General features: G+C 30.7%; 4 protein-coding genes across 6 annotated transcripts in view; 2 read left to right on the top strand and 2 right to left on the bottom strand.

Annotated features, from left to right (window-relative positions):
* Positions 1 to 6,219, top strand: part of LOC115239653 (tyrosine-protein kinase Btk29A-like) — a 29,411-nt gene extending 23,192 nt beyond the window's left edge. Inside the window, exon 13 of the transcript XR_003884663.1 lies at positions 5,826 to 6,219. The gene's annotated coding sequence lies outside the window, so the exon portion shown is untranslated. The remainder of the gene's footprint in view (positions 1 to 5,825) is intronic.
* On the bottom strand, positions 219 to 10,457 carry LOC115239662. Its single transcript, XM_029814303.1, is given in 16 exon segments — positions 219 to 1,155; positions 1,261 to 1,450; positions 1,570 to 1,654; positions 1,748 to 1,815; positions 1,995 to 2,177; positions 2,225 to 2,271; positions 6,989 to 7,104; positions 7,190 to 7,476; positions 7,658 to 8,043; positions 8,245 to 8,416; positions 8,566 to 8,598; positions 8,695 to 8,845; positions 9,132 to 9,316; positions 9,409 to 9,635; positions 9,718 to 9,871; positions 10,140 to 10,457. Coding segments are annotated over 16 exon segments (2,694 nt in total). The 5' UTR covers positions 10,224 to 10,457; the 3' UTR covers positions 219 to 829.
* A 166-nt stretch (positions 10,458 to 10,623) lies between these two features.
* Positions 10,624 to 13,645, top strand: LOC115239655 (protein odr-4 homolog). 3 transcript variants are annotated; one of them, XM_029814292.1, is made up of 8 exons: positions 10,624 to 10,992; positions 11,538 to 11,717; positions 11,899 to 12,104; positions 12,199 to 12,370; positions 12,437 to 12,616; positions 12,698 to 12,911; positions 13,003 to 13,185; positions 13,280 to 13,645. In XM_029814292.1, exons 1-8 carry the CDS (start codon positions 10,897 to 10,899, stop codon positions 13,459 to 13,461), a joined length of 1,413 nt encoding a protein of 470 aa, XP_029670152.1. In that variant the 5' UTR covers positions 10,624 to 10,896; the 3' UTR covers positions 13,462 to 13,645. The 3 variants fall into 3 exon arrangements, with proteins under 3 accessions (XP_029670152.1, XP_029670153.1, XP_029670154.1); XM_029814293.1 differs by lacking the exon at positions 10,624 to 10,992 and adding an exon at positions 11,049 to 11,156; XM_029814294.1 differs by lacking the exon at positions 10,624 to 10,992 and having other exon boundaries at positions 11,586 to 11,728.
* Positions 13,646 to 14,440: 795 nt separating this feature from the next.
* Positions 14,441 to 16,465, bottom strand: part of LOC115239652 (palmitoyltransferase ZDHHC18-like) — an 18,740-nt gene continuing 16,715 nt past the window's right edge. The window contains exon 9 of the mRNA XM_029814281.1: positions 14,441 to 15,335. Coding sequence (XP_029670141.1) covers positions 15,037 to 15,335 — 299 coding nt within the window. The 3' untranslated portion in view covers positions 14,441 to 15,036. The remainder of the gene's footprint in view (positions 15,336 to 16,465) is intronic.

The raw sequence follows: 16,465 nt of genomic DNA, 5'->3' as shown, positions 1-16,465 counted from the left end.
ATTGAAAAATGAATTAACTCTCTCTTAGGACTTTTGTTCTACATTTCTAAACTTCGTACACAAACTATAATTAAATAACATATATACAATAAAATTAATTAGTTTAAAATACGTTGTACACACACATATCGATAAGTTGTAAAAAATTAGCCTGGTTCTAAAAATCTATAATTCAAGGTTTCTCGGACAAGCGGTAGGAATAAAAATTCTTACAAAAGTGCAGATCGCATAGGTCACGTTTATTAAAACTGCTTTGAATTCATCTATAAATTTTCTTCGATGTGAATTCAAAGAGAAGCTCAAAGAGAGCTCTTCCGTATATGCGTTGACCCAACGTGGAAAGCGAATTTATCGTGCAAATATTGATCTTCCAAGGAAAAGCAACACTGGTATCGTAAATGTAACAAAAAAAAGTAATAATAATAATAATAATAATAATAATAATAAGTACTTCTATAATACATATATAATACTTCTATATAATTAAACTACATTCTGTTTTTAGACAATATATAAACTATAAGTGTAACAGATGTTATTCGCACTTATATACGCGGTTGTAGCAAAAAGGAAATGCAGAAATAGTGTCAAGTCTCTTTTATGCGGGATTTTCCGTTTGTCTTATTTCTGATTCCTAGAAGAAAAATAGAAAGAATCATACAGTCGCAATCACTTTGTTGTGTTAAAAAAAGATTATCTATGACATTATATTGAACATATTTGAGAGAATTGTGAACATCAATGATTTTCTTAACTATTAACGATAATTTCTTGGAATACATTAGATACATTAGATCTATAAGCTGTACTAAAAATCCGCAAAAGTTAATTACATACGTACGGAACGTACGGGATACAGAAATGTGGATACACTCTTTTCCGTATATCCCGATTGCACCTTGCAGGTGTATTCACCCATGTCGGCCCATTCGAGATCCGTTACCTGCAGATCGCCACTAGCGAGAACGGTATGTCTCACGTGTGTGGCGGGACTTATGGTGTTGCCCAAATTATCTATCCAAAATAGATAAGGCGCCGGTTGACCAGTGGCTCTGCACGGAAGAATCACCGTGTTGTGTTGAAGAGCGAATCTCCAGGAAGAGTGCAAGGTGATGGTGGGTTGGCTTTCGCTACTGCATACGGTTGTTCTGGTTGCTGATGGACAGTAAGATGATATTAGAATTATCGTTTTATTGATGATATCAATGTATCTATTTATATAGACGAAGAGTGCGAAATATCCCGCCCGTTTTTACTCACTATTAACCAAGAGTACCGTCGCTGCCGATTGGGCCACTATATTTTTAGACACGGATACACAATACTTTAAACCTTGATCTTCAGGTCTGACGCAATCGATCACATACGTGGAGGAGACTTGACTGACCCCCTCCCATTCCGTGGATACGACATTGGTCGCTTCTTGGGCCCGCGTGGTCAATTCCTGAATCTACCAGATCACAATCACATCGAACAAGTGTAAGGGGAGTGCTGTTGTGTAATGATTTATCACAAATCTTCGAGGATTTCTCAAGCGAAAAACATAAATATTAATAGCGAGAGACCGACCTGCCTTTCTGGTTCATTTCCAGTTATCCAGTAGACTTGGGGCGGCGGATTTCCAGCTACCTCGCATTGCAATTCGACACGACTCCTGAAATAAATATGAATTTAATGCATGTGATACGTGCGATTATGTTATCTTTATATTCATAGTCGTTACTTTATATTAAATATATATATTCACCCAACGGCGGCTTCCAAAGAATCTGGCGGATTCTGTAAAATCCTGGTCCAAGTTGACGTAAAACCATTCTAGAACGAAGACGACTATTGTAGAGAGGAGCACACACGTAACAGAGAGAGTATCCGACTGAATCTCATGCATTTCAAATAGCTGAGAAATTGTGTAGCAAATTAGCAAAATAGTAAACGAAAAGAAATTTTATAAACGCATCAAAACTTTAGCTCAGATGTTCATCGATGATATATACCTTTTTCTCGCCGGCCGGCTTAATATCATTTTTCAGTCTATTCGCCGCACTAGATTGGTCAACATTTGGCCGTGTATACGATGTATTCGTCAGCAGTAAGAATGTCAAAGGGCTACCAAGGGTTACACCGAACACGGCGACGATCACCAAAAGATGCACAAAATTCGAGGGATACAACCGCATCTGGAGAAAGAGCGCAGTGATACAAAGATTTCAATACATCAATTTGCCTTCGAGAGGAGAAAGTACGACGAGATGTTATTCCAAAAATGTTTCCCTCGAGATAGTAGACGGAAGACAAGCGATTATATTTACGTGATTTTACGTATAATAAATATCGAATTAATACCGTGATAGCAACATGCGGGCCAAATTAATGAATGAATTAGTGAAATTTTACCAAGTTGGTAGATGATGAAATGTAAAAAAAACTTTCCTAAACGAACAATTGTACATGCAATACATCTATTATATTCGTGACGTTTGTATTTTCATGCATGTGACTATATGTGTAGTGTACCTATCTCGCTAAACGCACTTTTCTTTTTTTAAACTGTAGGTCTTTTTTTCTTTGGCCAAAATTTTGAATCAATTCCCCCTTCCTCAGTAAAAATGTCGAGGAAGATCATCATTTATTGTGTAACTTTGTATCACTAAATTTTAAATTAAAATTCTTTCAAAATGAAGAATATTATTTTATCATCTATTCGTTTCGCGCTTGTAACTTAGTTTTCGAATGGGTTTTAATTTTCCAATCTTTCGTAATTTCAAGTATATCGACGCGTTTTAATACAGAAAAAATTGACTGAAAAGTGCGCTAAGCGACAGGGAACACTCTATGTATATGATGCAAACACGTAGCGATTAATTTACATTGATTAGGGAGCCGTTTTAATATCTTGTGTGCCACCCACAGCGGTTAAAAAAAAATACGTGAGCGAGAGCACGTCAGATGCGGTGGATGCGCTATTTTGCTTTGTTGCATCAGCCGTTTTGGCTCGGATTGGTTTGCCTTAACCGCCTCTTGAGATGGAGAGGGAAAACGTACCGGGACAAAAGACACGTGCGCGAAAGGCACGCTTCTCGATGTAGATGCTTCAATTTTTTGTCCAGTCTCTCACGGTTTAACGCGCAGTTTTATTCGCGAAATTCGTAAGTTTCACCAGGATATACACCATTCGAAACAATCAGAGAAATGTGATCTTTTCAAGAATTTGTTAACTAGACTTAAAAATGCTGATAATTGACTGTCAAAAAAGAAACTAAATTTTTTATTTATATAAGTATATTTATTGGACACGAAGATTATTCACTAAGAGAGATATTAAATCTAATCATATTAGAGAAAAAGTCTTTCATTAATTGTTTTGAGCGATGTACTAAAAATATATACAGTTACATTCTGTATAATAAATTTACATATATATTTATAAAAAAAAAATAATTTTTGTTGGATATATTTGCAGTGGATCCCTTCTTCTCTTTCTTTCTCTGGTTTTAAGTGGAATGTCGAAGTTGTGTGTGACTTACCGTGCGTGTAACGCTGCGATTTTCCGGGTAACTCTGTTCGTTCCGAGGGAGATATGAAAAAAAGGAAAAAAGGAGACAAGCGCCCGCAGTTTATCACCGGCGAATCGAGGAGGCCGACTGAACGACGGTATAACAGTTATTGGTCCATTTATATATTTCGAATGTAACAGCGGGCGCCCTTCCCTTTTCCCGATTGGCCGTTATTACCGGGAGTAGGGCGATAATACCACCGGCAAACAATCGAATTCATTATCTGCACGGGTCGTTTGTACCCGCGTAATAGATATCTCCCCAATTTGTTTCCACCCTCATCTACGGTCCATCGATTTTTATATCTCAAAAGAATGATACGATAATTACTTTTATTGAATGCGATCGTGTATCAGGAAGAGAGAAGATGATTCCAATTATCCGTCAGATCTCAATATCGTGTATAGAAATATTTTTATACATATCTTCTATATTTCATAGCTCTTTTCTCTCTTTCTCTTTATTGTTCGTTTTTTTTTCTTTAAGAGCACAATCAACAAAGTTTCAATAAGCTTATTTGATCTACGCGAGCTAACTTTAAATATATTTAAGAAAAAATAATTTTCATCTCTGGGATAAAAATATAACATCATCTCGATTAAAGAAGATTCTCACTAAATTAACGCGAAATATCGAAAATTTCGATTGAACGTAATATATTAACATAAGTGCCATGTATTTTTTACTTTTATTACGATTTAATCAATCAAATGTATCTTCCATTATATTAATCGCGATAATATTTTGTCGTTTTCGTTGAATTCATCTTATCTGCGAATCCGATCCCAAAATATGCGGTCAATCATGAAGAGGAAGTTCCAAGAAAAAGTATATGTCCGCATTAAAACAGCTGTGCCATCAAATTCGAATTTCGTCAGCGGTCTGGAGGTTGTCACCTCAAAATTACGCTGAATCTCTCGTAAAAATGCCCAAAAGATGTTAGATCATACTCGACGAGGATTAAGATTGGATTGCTTACTCATAATAAATACATAATAGTATTTAGAGTATTTTAAAATCCCTCACTTGTAGGTCCCTCATGTGTGCGCCGTGTTCTTTTTCAAAATAATTATTTCTCTTTCTCAGTATGCAAACTACCCTCTTTGTATAACAGAAATTGTACGAAATATTCACATAAATCTTCCGCTACACGCATTTTGAAACGAAATATCTTTTCGCCTGAAGAGCCCCATGTTTAGAAGCTAACGATGTAGAACAATAAATGTGCGTTCGTTAGAATCCATTAAATGAAGAACGAGCAAATAACTTACTATGTGTGTATATATATATATGTGTGCGTCCACTAATATTTTCTCAAATATTAATACCTCTCATATAGGGGTTACTATCCCTTGTGAAGATATAAATTTTATAGATAAGAATTGGACATAATTAACACATTGACAATATTGTATATATATTTTGAAAATTTAAATAATTAAGCGTAATTAAATAGTAACAACTTTGATCAAAAAATTTGTCAGTAATAATACCACAAATGTTTTTTTATGTGACAAGACTATTCAAAATTACCGAGTACAGATATTTATCGAGGAATCGCATTAAGTAGTGTATTGCGTGAATAAAATCTCAAAATCTATCTGAAAATTATCTCGAGACCGTAAAATCTTTTACACACAAGATCTCTTTTATATTTTCTTTATATTATCATAGATCGAAAAGTCTCATATTAATTCGAATTAACGTAATAACTGAAAAAAGAAAAAAATTCTCTTTGACGAATATATTTTAATTATTGAAAATATTAAATAAAACAATTATGCATCGTCTAATTTTACAATTAACGTGTCAATATTCTTAAAGAAAAACATCATTATTTTAATTCATCAACATCATGACGATGTTAAAACGGATATTAAATTTTGTTATGTGTTAGAATTTTAAATATCACAATATATTATACATTTATTGTCTTATTTTCTTTCAATACTGACAATTATAGCGTATTTTTTTCCTATTATTAAGATATAGCGTACAAACACAAACCAAATAATGGTTAACATATATTAATGTGTTAAAAATTATTTTAAAAATATATGACCGCACTCAATAATATAAAAAAATCAACGTTGATTATTATAATACTTTAGCAGTAAAACTTTTAAAAACTTAAAATTTTATATTATATCTTCATTTTGATTGGAGGAAAGTGAATAAAATGAGAAATACTGAAAAGTTAAGGATACGCTGAAATTATATATTTATTTTAATATTGTCAATATATTTATATCGAAATTATTCATTTTTCAGATCACCAGATTACATTGCATTATCTTTTACTATGAAAAAGTATGTAATGACTACTTCACTGGACGATAATGACATCACTGCTTTCTAATAGCACTTCGAGATGGTCAAATCAGAATCATAATGTTGGCATTTGTTAGCACTTTTAGTTTAAAAACGCGCGAACACATCCATTGTATATCATAAAACTAGAAAGGTCACACGATATTTTTTACAGTACGATTTATTTACATTTTTTTTTAAGCGCATTTTTTTTATTGAAGGGCAACTATTTCTGTTATTAAGCGCGCTCAAGAATATGGGATGCAGCTACGAAAATAAAGTATAAGTCAAAGCAGCAAGAAAAAGTAATAGTAATAAAAATAAAGCAAGCAATAAAATGATTTGATTATCACGTCTAGCTCTCAATCAATCTGTTTCCTTTAGTTGTAGATATTCAATATCAGACCCTTCAACTTCATATTTAAAAAGTAAATTTCAAAAAGTTGTTGAATTAACGCAAGATTATATTTATAATAATGCTATACTTTTTTAGAAAGATTGTGCATAATTACAGAAATTTTTATAAATATATTTTAACTATATAAAATGTGTGTACACAATAAGTGATATGAAATAAAATACAGAATATTATATGTAAAATATATCTATATCAATATGATAAATGTATAAAGTTAAAATTTAAATTGTGGTATATCTTTATGATATTATGCAAAATCGAGTACAATGAGCGGTTTATAATTAACGAATTCTGGAAATACAGGACGCAACGATTGTCTTAACTTCAATGTTATTGAAGAACCTCAAGTAACTCGCACATACAAATCTTATCAAAACAGAGAAAGTGTCTATAGACATTGCCTTATTTTCAATTGAGGTAGTATCTTTGATTAACAACAAATTTATGCTAATTGCAATCACTTCGCATTGAAAACATGAATAAAATATTATGTTGGACAACTATAAAATATAATAATGCTGAGATCCTGTAACAACTTATGGTATTAATTGACATTTTTCACATTATTGACTCCATCTTCACGAGTCTCAAGTGCTGCTGTAAAAGATTCTCTTTTGCCTTCAACTGATATTTGGAAATAAGTGGTTTTACCATCGATCTAAAAATATCAAAATTATCTTACGAAATATTTCAAATATTACATGACATACTTACAGGTCTAAACACAATTGCGCAAGATGCTGTGGCATGCGATATCGCGCGTGAGGAGAGAGATCCAGAAACGGATCGTTCACATTTGCCGTGCTTTCCAACCCTTCGAATCTGCACGAATAAAACATATAGTACGAATTATGACATAGAAAAAATCTTTATCTTAACGAAAATAATTGTTTATTATAAGCCTCACCTCACAACGAAATGTCTGCGATACTGGTGCACGGCATCATTTGTATTACGTTTTGCTAATTCAAGTACAACGGGAAATGCCACGTCGCGAAAATCACCGCCTATTTCATAATATTTACCGACTTTATTCAGGCCCAAATCGTTTTCCCTTGATATAACGATGGATCTTGTTGTCGGTGTATCTATCCAAATAGCACGACATTTACCGTTAAGCAATTTGGTGAACCATGAAACAGGACCAACTTTAGCTACGTTATTCCATTCAGCTTCATCATACCAGTCGTATACCTTTAAAAGCAATAGTTGTGAGAAACATCCTTGACAGATTGTATTATGCTCTTTGCATTATATAAATAAGAAAATTTTAATTAAGATACTTTTTTAAATCATAAAAATTTTGATTGACATATGTTATAGATATCATGTAGAATGTATTATCGACAATTAATCTACGCAATGGAAAACTTACAGAACAGGAGCACATCTTGGCAAGTGTTTCACGAAAATCTTTCATCAATGCCATAAAAGATATCGAATTTTTAGTATAAAGAAGAACAATATCGTCGGAAGAAAGATTATCGTGATCGATTTCTTTCTCACTGTCGTTGTTGTCAACGATACTGAGATCGGTGGATTCAAAACAAGCAGAGTTCAGAAAATCATCGTGTTGTGGATTAACATATAAGGTAACCTTCTTCTTTCGAATACATAGATGCCAGAAACATAATGTCCCGATTATCCCCGATACGATCAATACGATAATGATGATCGGCAACAGTAGATGTAAGTTTGCAGTCAGCAATTTATCTGATTTTATCATCTCACTCTTGTGATATAACGAAGCATTCACGCAACCTACAAACATAATTTGCAATACATGTAGTTTGTTTATAAAAATAAAAAGTTTCTGTAAATTAATAGTTCTATATAAAATTCAAAATATCTTTTCTGATATACTAGATGGCAAAATACGTATAATACGAATAAAAGATATCATTATTTCTTTAATTAACATTAACTTCTTTGTAATATGTTTTATCTCTGACTTGAACTTACGTTTCACCCATGTACACAGCATCGTATTTGCATGCAGTGGCTTCCAGATAGTATTTCTAAAGCATCGATCATCAAATATGTAAAATATGAAGCAATAATGTGCAGTTGGTGTAGTTTGTACTTGAAAATTACACTGTACAATCCTCATATATTCCCCGCTCCCGGTCCGCATCTATTTCAAAGTTTATATTCAATGTAACATTTATGCACACACACACACACACACAGATATATATATAAATAGATAGAGAATTAGATCTGGATTTTGATTAAAATAATTTATTGCAATCCAAAAAAGTAGTCAAAAGAGATAATATTTACCAATTTTACATTGCAATGATTTTCCGGTGTTTCCTTAAAATTAGTCGGTAAAGATAAAAAATTAAATCTGGATGTCAGCTGCAAAAAAAAGATAAGTTGCATACATATTTTTTAATAACTATATATTACCAGATTAATTGTCCATCTGTATTTTAGTGGTTCTCCATTCCAGACACAACCTTGTTCTGAATTTTTATGTGGTGATATCAATGCCACGTCAAGTAACAATCCTGTATCTATTGGTAGGGAAGTATCTAATGTAAAATTTGTTATTTCATGTCTGTAATATATATATATATCCTATTTTATATTTTAATTTCTTCACAGTATCAAGGAATATTCTATAAATAAATTTATCTTATGCAGACAATAGGAGATAGATTATTATTCTTTGAGATTTTATGATTAAATATATATACAGGGTGAGTCACTAGAAATTGCCTTCTAAGATATCTGTATGATTTTGATTTTACACAAAAACGTAAAAAAGATATCTTGGAAGGTAGTTTTTAGTCACTCATCTTGTATATACATTGATTTATACATAACAATTATTATTACTATACCTTTGATCAATATTATAATTTGAGTCATATTTACAGATAAACTGTGGTTCTGTCACTTCTGTACGTTGATAAGTAGTGTTTACAAATTTATTATAATCCTTTATTGCATATTTTTGTCTACCTATGTAAAATCGAAGTGCATAGCATCCTGTAAAGATGTGTTGAAACCACAGTTTAATATTGCCCTGAAATATCAATTGCAAAATTTAATACTAGGCACTAATTATATATATATAACATCTTATATACATATATAGGTCTTAATATTGTTTATTACCTCGCATAAGGATACTGTCGAATTATCATTATATTTTACAGGTTGATTAGTATTCCTAAGAATACACAGAGCCCTTTTTATGGTATGTACATTTGAATTAACGCCATCCATTTCTTCAAACTTATACTCTTCACATTCTCTTTCATTCTTAATCAAAGGATTAACCAATAAGGCTACTCCTAATCCGCATTCTTTTTTGGGAGGTGCAAACTCAATTTTCAGAGAATCTTAGATAAAAAGAAAGATGTGATTAAGAGATATAACCAGTTGTTTCGTGAATCAATTATTCAATATAAGAGGATGATGTACCACTTAAATTCCCTCTCTTTTCATCCCTCTTTACATAAAAATTGATATTGTCAGGAACATCTTCAGCAGTACAATAATTAATAACTGAAGGATGCTGGTATTCAATTATATTATAATTATCTATATCTCCATGACATTTTTGCTTAAACTTATACTGAAAAAAATATATATATAAAAATAAAATACATATAATAAGTATATATATATACACATACACACATACAATATAAACATCATTATGTGTATTTTATTTTATTATATGTATATATATATGCATGTGTGTAACACATATGATAATTTATTTCTCACACTAAAAAAATCTTTTATCTATTATCGCTCGTAAATAAATTACGAAGTCATATAAAGTATCATAGCATTACATATTGTTTTTTCGAGATAAGTAAGTTTATCGTACAACTCACAGTGCATGGCACATCGTCCAAAATAAATTCATCTGCCTGCACAAGAATAAATAAGAGAAGAATGACACATTGTCTACTGTACATTGTCCACTTCTATCTTACAAACAATATTCATTTTAAAGCGCGCTACACATGAGATACCGTATTGTACGATTATGCACAGAGAGCAGTTTATTCTTTGGCTATCTGCTCCAATAATTATTTAAAATAATATAAATTTTTTCCGCGTTCGCGACATGCGGGTACAACACGTAGTAATAGCGACCAAATTGCGGCGCATTACACGCTTACGTTTCATTTATCACCTTTATCATGACCTTTATCACGCTCTATTCAGTCGATAGTAGCGAACGTGCTAGTGAACAGTAATCGACACCAATTCTATAAGAGATTCTACTCACGCATACAAGAAATTGTAGAACACGGGACGTCGCAGGCTGCGACTTGAACTTGCTCGCGAGTTTTCTATCTGACAGCCGGGATACATTTAATTACACGGGGCCTGCATTATCTCGCTAAGGTAACATTGGGGATACACACCGACGGTGTGATTTAATCGACAGTATCGAAGAGTAAATAGTTTCCAATTCCTAAAAGTAAATGAACGGTGCTACTGTACGAGGTACGAAAAATGTCCCATGAAAAACGCTCTCAGTCTTATGTTTCTTTCTGATTATTATACGCCAATATACGCAATAGTATCGAATTCAATTGTGGAGGATCTGTCGAGAAGAATAGCAAAATATAGAAGAAAAAAATGGGACGAACAATTTACGCCGAGGAACATCTTCGCACATATTTAGCATCTCTAGCGAAATCGGACGGATATGTAATTGGATTAATTTTAGGACAGGTTCGACTGTATATATTTTTTTAATCTTTCAGTTTTCCCCATGTCATGTTCCCTCGTTTTTAACATGTGCGATGAACATATGTGAAAAGCAAGCAGTGCAAACTTATTTCAAGTTACTCTTCAAATTATTAGAATTCGTATATAGTGTATATAGTGCTCCAAAAGTTACTTTCTTTTTTAATCAATTTAAAAACAATGGGATTCGATTCTTAATCCTTAAGGGTCACATATGGGTTATTTTGACTCTATCGATACTTTAATAATAGAATATCTCCTAGAAGGAATTAATAAAAAAAAAAAATTTTTAATTTATTTAATATAATTAATAGTTTAAAATTCATTTTTTAATTTTTTAATTTTATATATGATTATTTTCTACAGATATCAAGAAATATATATAAATTTTTGTAGATTTTTTCAAGCACTTTGAGACAGCTAAAACTGTGATAAGACATTGTGACCCATATGTGACCAGGAACAAAGCAAAAAGATGTGTAACTTATAAGGGTTAAGTATCAGATTTAATAGTAAATTTGATTTTACAGAGTGCTGGACAAAAAGACTATGTAGTGCATTTAGCAAAGACACCACCTCCTCTCACTAAAAATGTTGTCGAAGAAACATTAATTAGCTCTACTTCGCTTGAAGAACAGGATACAGCAAATACATATATTAAATCTGTTATGGATATACCTATCAGTTGGATTGCTGATCACGCTAAACATGTATGTTACATGTATGTTATTGTCTTCTTGACAAAATTTGCAGAGTAACATATACAAGACTTGATTCTGTATTTTTATTCCTTATTTTAATTCTCATCTTTTTTATATATATTGAAATAGCACAGTATATATTGCATAAAGATAGAGGTAATAACGGTATCTTGGTTTGTTTCATTTACAGGTTACAAAAATGTTGCCTGGTGGAATGTGGGTACTTGGTGTATTTATTGTCGGACCTGAAGATACGTTAGATAATACTAATAATGTACAGAAGCTTAAATCAGTTCTTAGCGCAATTTACAAAACTCTATCATGGAATAATAAGCACCTTTATGGAAATAACCACGATGAGAAGATTATATTAAGTTTTAACAGCATCACGCAAAAGTATGCTGCCTTTGATAGTTTAAATAAACTTGAATTCTTTATATATATATCATATCTCTTAACTAATATAGTAACTTTTTTTATATATTTTTAGATATATTTGCAAGTCTATAGACATTACTAAAGATAATATATTAAAACCAGCCGACTGGAAATTCCAAGAAAGAGCAGCTAAATGGCATCAACTTGAAGCTTTAATAGACTTTGACAGATTATTTCTTATTGCAGCAGATAAGAATCCCGAGACTTTCAAAAAACAGCTACAGGTATTGATAACTGAACAATTTATTATTTTTGCAATACTATATGGACTAAAAACACAAACCTCACAGAATATCTTGGCAAGCGTAGCAGATTTAATCGATTCTTCACTCGTCGTTATCGAGGGAGAAGTCGGAGCTCCGGATGACGCATTAGAAATGATTGGCAAAAGAAAGAAAAATAGCAAAGAATGTAAAAATAAGAAAGACAATAATAATAACTCGTTTCAAGTTAATCTATACATTCCCTGCGTAAGTACAGATTTATTTAAATATTACATTTATATAGTTGGAAAATTAATTTATTAAATAAAATTTCTTTTATCTTGTTAGGAGCAAAGCGATACTAATTCTTGTATAAAAGTAACATCATGTAGTGCATCAATACGACTAATAGGACAATTAGTCAGTAGAACATTCCTACATCAAAAAGCAAGTATTGCAGAAGCCAACATGGCTGTGAAACAAGATATAGTAAGATCTCTGGCAAGCAGATTGGAAATGCATTGGGACAGTTTAATAGAAGAGGAAAATGGTTCTCCCGAAGGTAAATTGCTAATAACTTTTTAAAAGATATCTCTCTTATAGTATAACATAGATTTTGATACATTTATATTCATGCAATTTTTTATTTTCAGAAAATATCACGTTGCATGAACCACCGCGAAGGGTATTGATAGCCTTACCAGAAAATAAAGTCACACTATCAGATTATCTATTTCCCGGCGAAGGACCGCAGGAGGCATTATTGTCGCTACAAGAACTTCTAGATCTCAAAGTGCAAGAAAGTCAAGTACAAAAAGAAGTCGAGCTACAAGCTGGTAAGTAGAAATGTTACAAGTTTCATTATAATAACTTGAAAAGTTGCACATATATCATTATTTAAATATGATATATTATTTAAATATGATACAGATCCTACAGAATTTTACTGCCAAAGCGATGTCAATAATAAATCATTGGACAGTAGTACTGATATAACTAAAAGTAATTGTCAAATAAGCGTTTATCAAATAACTGTTTATCTTACTGGAATAAGTGTTGCGCTTATTATATTGATAATAGCTGTCCTTGTGCATCAACTACTCACAGTTTAATATATACTCTACGTTTGTATTTTATTAATAATGCACATGAGAGAGATACAGGCACACACACTTTGTGTCTTACACAATATATGTCTATTTTAAAATATAATACATTTTTTGAAACCATGTCTATATGTAAATTCTGATGTAAAAATATTAACTTATTTAATATATGTTACACAACAAAAACCAATATACATAATACTTATTATTTTTTTATAAATATTGTTAACGCGCGATAATTTTATTTGTAAGATGACATTCTCTCACACACATAGTTATATAAATATTTTTATATTGATAAAAATATGGCAAAACTGTGCAAAACAAAAATTACAATTGTGGCCATTTAAAAAATAAATGGTATATATTTGACAAGAAATTGTTCATATATAATATATATTTTGAGAGGAAATACAATAAAATACTAGCAAAAGTTTTCAACTTGCATTATATATTATATATATGCGGATTTCATTATACACCTACATAATATATACATATACAGAGTATTATACATATGTCTTATATACAAAAGAATAGCATTTTTAGTCTTTATAATGGCAACCCTTATATTATTAATATGACATCTCTGCTATTTTATTAATATATTCTTCAATATTATTCATATGAATAATACGTAATCCAATAATGCCAAATTAAGTAATAACATGTAGTTTTGATACAAAATTTCATCAATAAATCAGGCAGTGATAATTCTAATGTTTAAATGCTTACTACCAGCGGCATTGCTTTCATAAATTTCGTAAACATCTGTAAAACTATGCTAACATGTATGAAAATTTTATTTACAAAACTTTTTACACTGTACACATGACAAATTCCTTCAAAAAGACAATATCACTAAGAATATTCGGAAAATAAAAGAAGAAATATCATAGTTTTTGCATTGTTCAATAATACATATAATTCATTATTGAAAGCTATTCCTCTTTCTTTCTCTCTTTCTGGACCATCCTGTATTAAATAATAAAATTAATAAACATATTAAAATAATACTTTTCAAAGTTCTTTTAAGAACTTTATAGCCAATAAAAGATATACATTTAATAATGCAGGTGTTTTAAAAAATAGAAAAAATATATTATTGACTCCTCTTTTCTGGCGTACATGCAATTATTAGAGATGCACATAAATACAATATAATAAATAATGCAGTTGTAGAAAATAACGATCTCTAATTATGCAATGTTACAATTTAAATTTTTGATGCAATTGTACAAATTTAATAATACAAATAATTATATTTTTGCTTTAATAATAGCATAAGTTCGGCCGTTTTATTAATTTATAATCTAATTTTCCTAGTTTTTGAAAATCTCTCGAAATTACTTTTTCTCCCAAGAAAAAGCATAACATGATAATTATCTACCTTTTGCAATTAATGACACTAATGATCACATCTGCGTACAATTATCATTTCGTGCGGAAATTATTCACGACGAAGGTATAACAAATTGCATTTCATGCCTTCTTAATTCAATATGTTAAAATTGCACTATCCATATCAGACAGAATTCGACAGAATTCTTAAACTCTATGCGATTGATGGATAGCTGAATTTTATACTACACCCATTTTTATAAGTCCTGATTGGCTTCCTCTACCGACACTCGCATCTTCCAATGAATCCAAGTCTAAAGCGGATTCTATCATAGTCGTATCTTGCAACAGTCTAAGTCTAGACGCGGACAACGGAGTCGTTACTGCCGGTATGGAAGATGTATCCAGAGAGGAGGAGACGACGACACTTTGACGAGGAGGCAGCGGAGCGATTTCGTCGATATCAATTGGTGCTATATTGAGAGACGCTAGCGGTATTTCGTTGGTAACAAGTTGACTTATGCTGTTTGTCGTACTACCTAGAAGCAAAATTAGCGATGGTAAATAAGTAACTCGATAGTTCGCGGGTTTTTTACATGGACAATTTGTACAAAGTGCATATATACTGCATTAAGAAAAAAATAAATCATTGCTATTAAATCGTGAAAGGCAAGCTGTTATATAAAACTTCTTTAGAGGACAAAAACAAGAAAAACCATATTATACAATCAAAAAAGTGCAGTGTTGGCCTTGTGTTTCTTACACACAAATTGTCAGCAATACCAATGCAATCTCTCATTGTAATTTCAATTATTTAACTCGTTCTCAGCACATTCCATAAGATTAACAACCTATATTAGATATATCATCGAAAAAAATTTTCCTTGCGAATATTGTGTTTATTTGTGCCTGATAAAACAGATTAAATCACTTTTTATACTTTGATATATTTCTTTTTGTTCTATCATAAATAAATATAATTACAACTTTTGAAATGGTATTATTAACATTTTTATTAAATTCTAAATTTCTGTAAATTTATAAAGAAAAAATTGAAAAATAAAATATAAATATATTATAAATCTCAGCCTTTTCTAATAAAATACACTCAGTGCATTTTTCCGCATATATTATGTCTATTAAAACTTATTTACAAATTATATAATGTCTCTCTTCCATCTATAATATAGAATCCCAAATTATTGAGCAAACAATTAGTCACAAACCATAAACCCTGTATAATCAATACATTATTCTAAAATTAGTCTTATAAAAATATTAAAAAGAAACATGTCACATGTGTGATTTATTAATGCTAGTGAAGATAAAAATCAGATAATTTGTATATTAAAACACTCAATCACGATCAAAATGTATGAAATAAACTTACCAAATAGTACGCTGTGAGCCCTCGATAACAGGACGTAATTTTAAACAACAAAGAAATACAATTTATTGAATTATATCCAAGTTTTACTAATTACTAAAAAACTTATATATATATATATATATATATATATATATATATATATATATATATATATATATATATATATATATATATATATATATATATATATATATATATATATATATATATATATATATATATATATATATATATATATATATATATATATATATATATATATATATATATATATATATA

The sequence above is a fragment of the Formica exsecta genome, unplaced genomic scaffold, assembly GCF_003651465.1.
Source record: "Formica exsecta isolate Colony F162 unplaced genomic scaffold, ASM365146v1 scaffold393, whole genome shotgun sequence".
Taxonomy (NCBI): Eukaryota; Metazoa; Arthropoda; class Insecta; order Hymenoptera; family Formicidae; genus Formica; species Formica exsecta.
Note: the sequence above shows the minus strand (reverse complement) of the source record. Positions and strands in the feature narration are given on the sequence as shown.

What these genes read in the sequence shown, in the direction of transcription:
- LOC115239655 (XM_029814292.1), top strand. Translation starts at nt 10,897, where the DNA reads ATGGGACGAACAATTTACGCCGAGGAACATCTTCGCACATATTTAGCA. An exon ending in TTAATCTATACATTCCCTGC is followed by an intron (nt 12,617 to 12,697) that starts GTAAGTACAGAT and finishes TTATCTTGTTAG; the next exon opens with GAGCAAAGCGATACTAATTC. An exon ending in AGAAGTCGAGCTACAAGCTG is followed by an intron (nt 13,186 to 13,279) that starts GTAAGTAGAAAT and finishes AATATGATACAG; the next exon opens with ATCCTACAGAATTTTACTGC.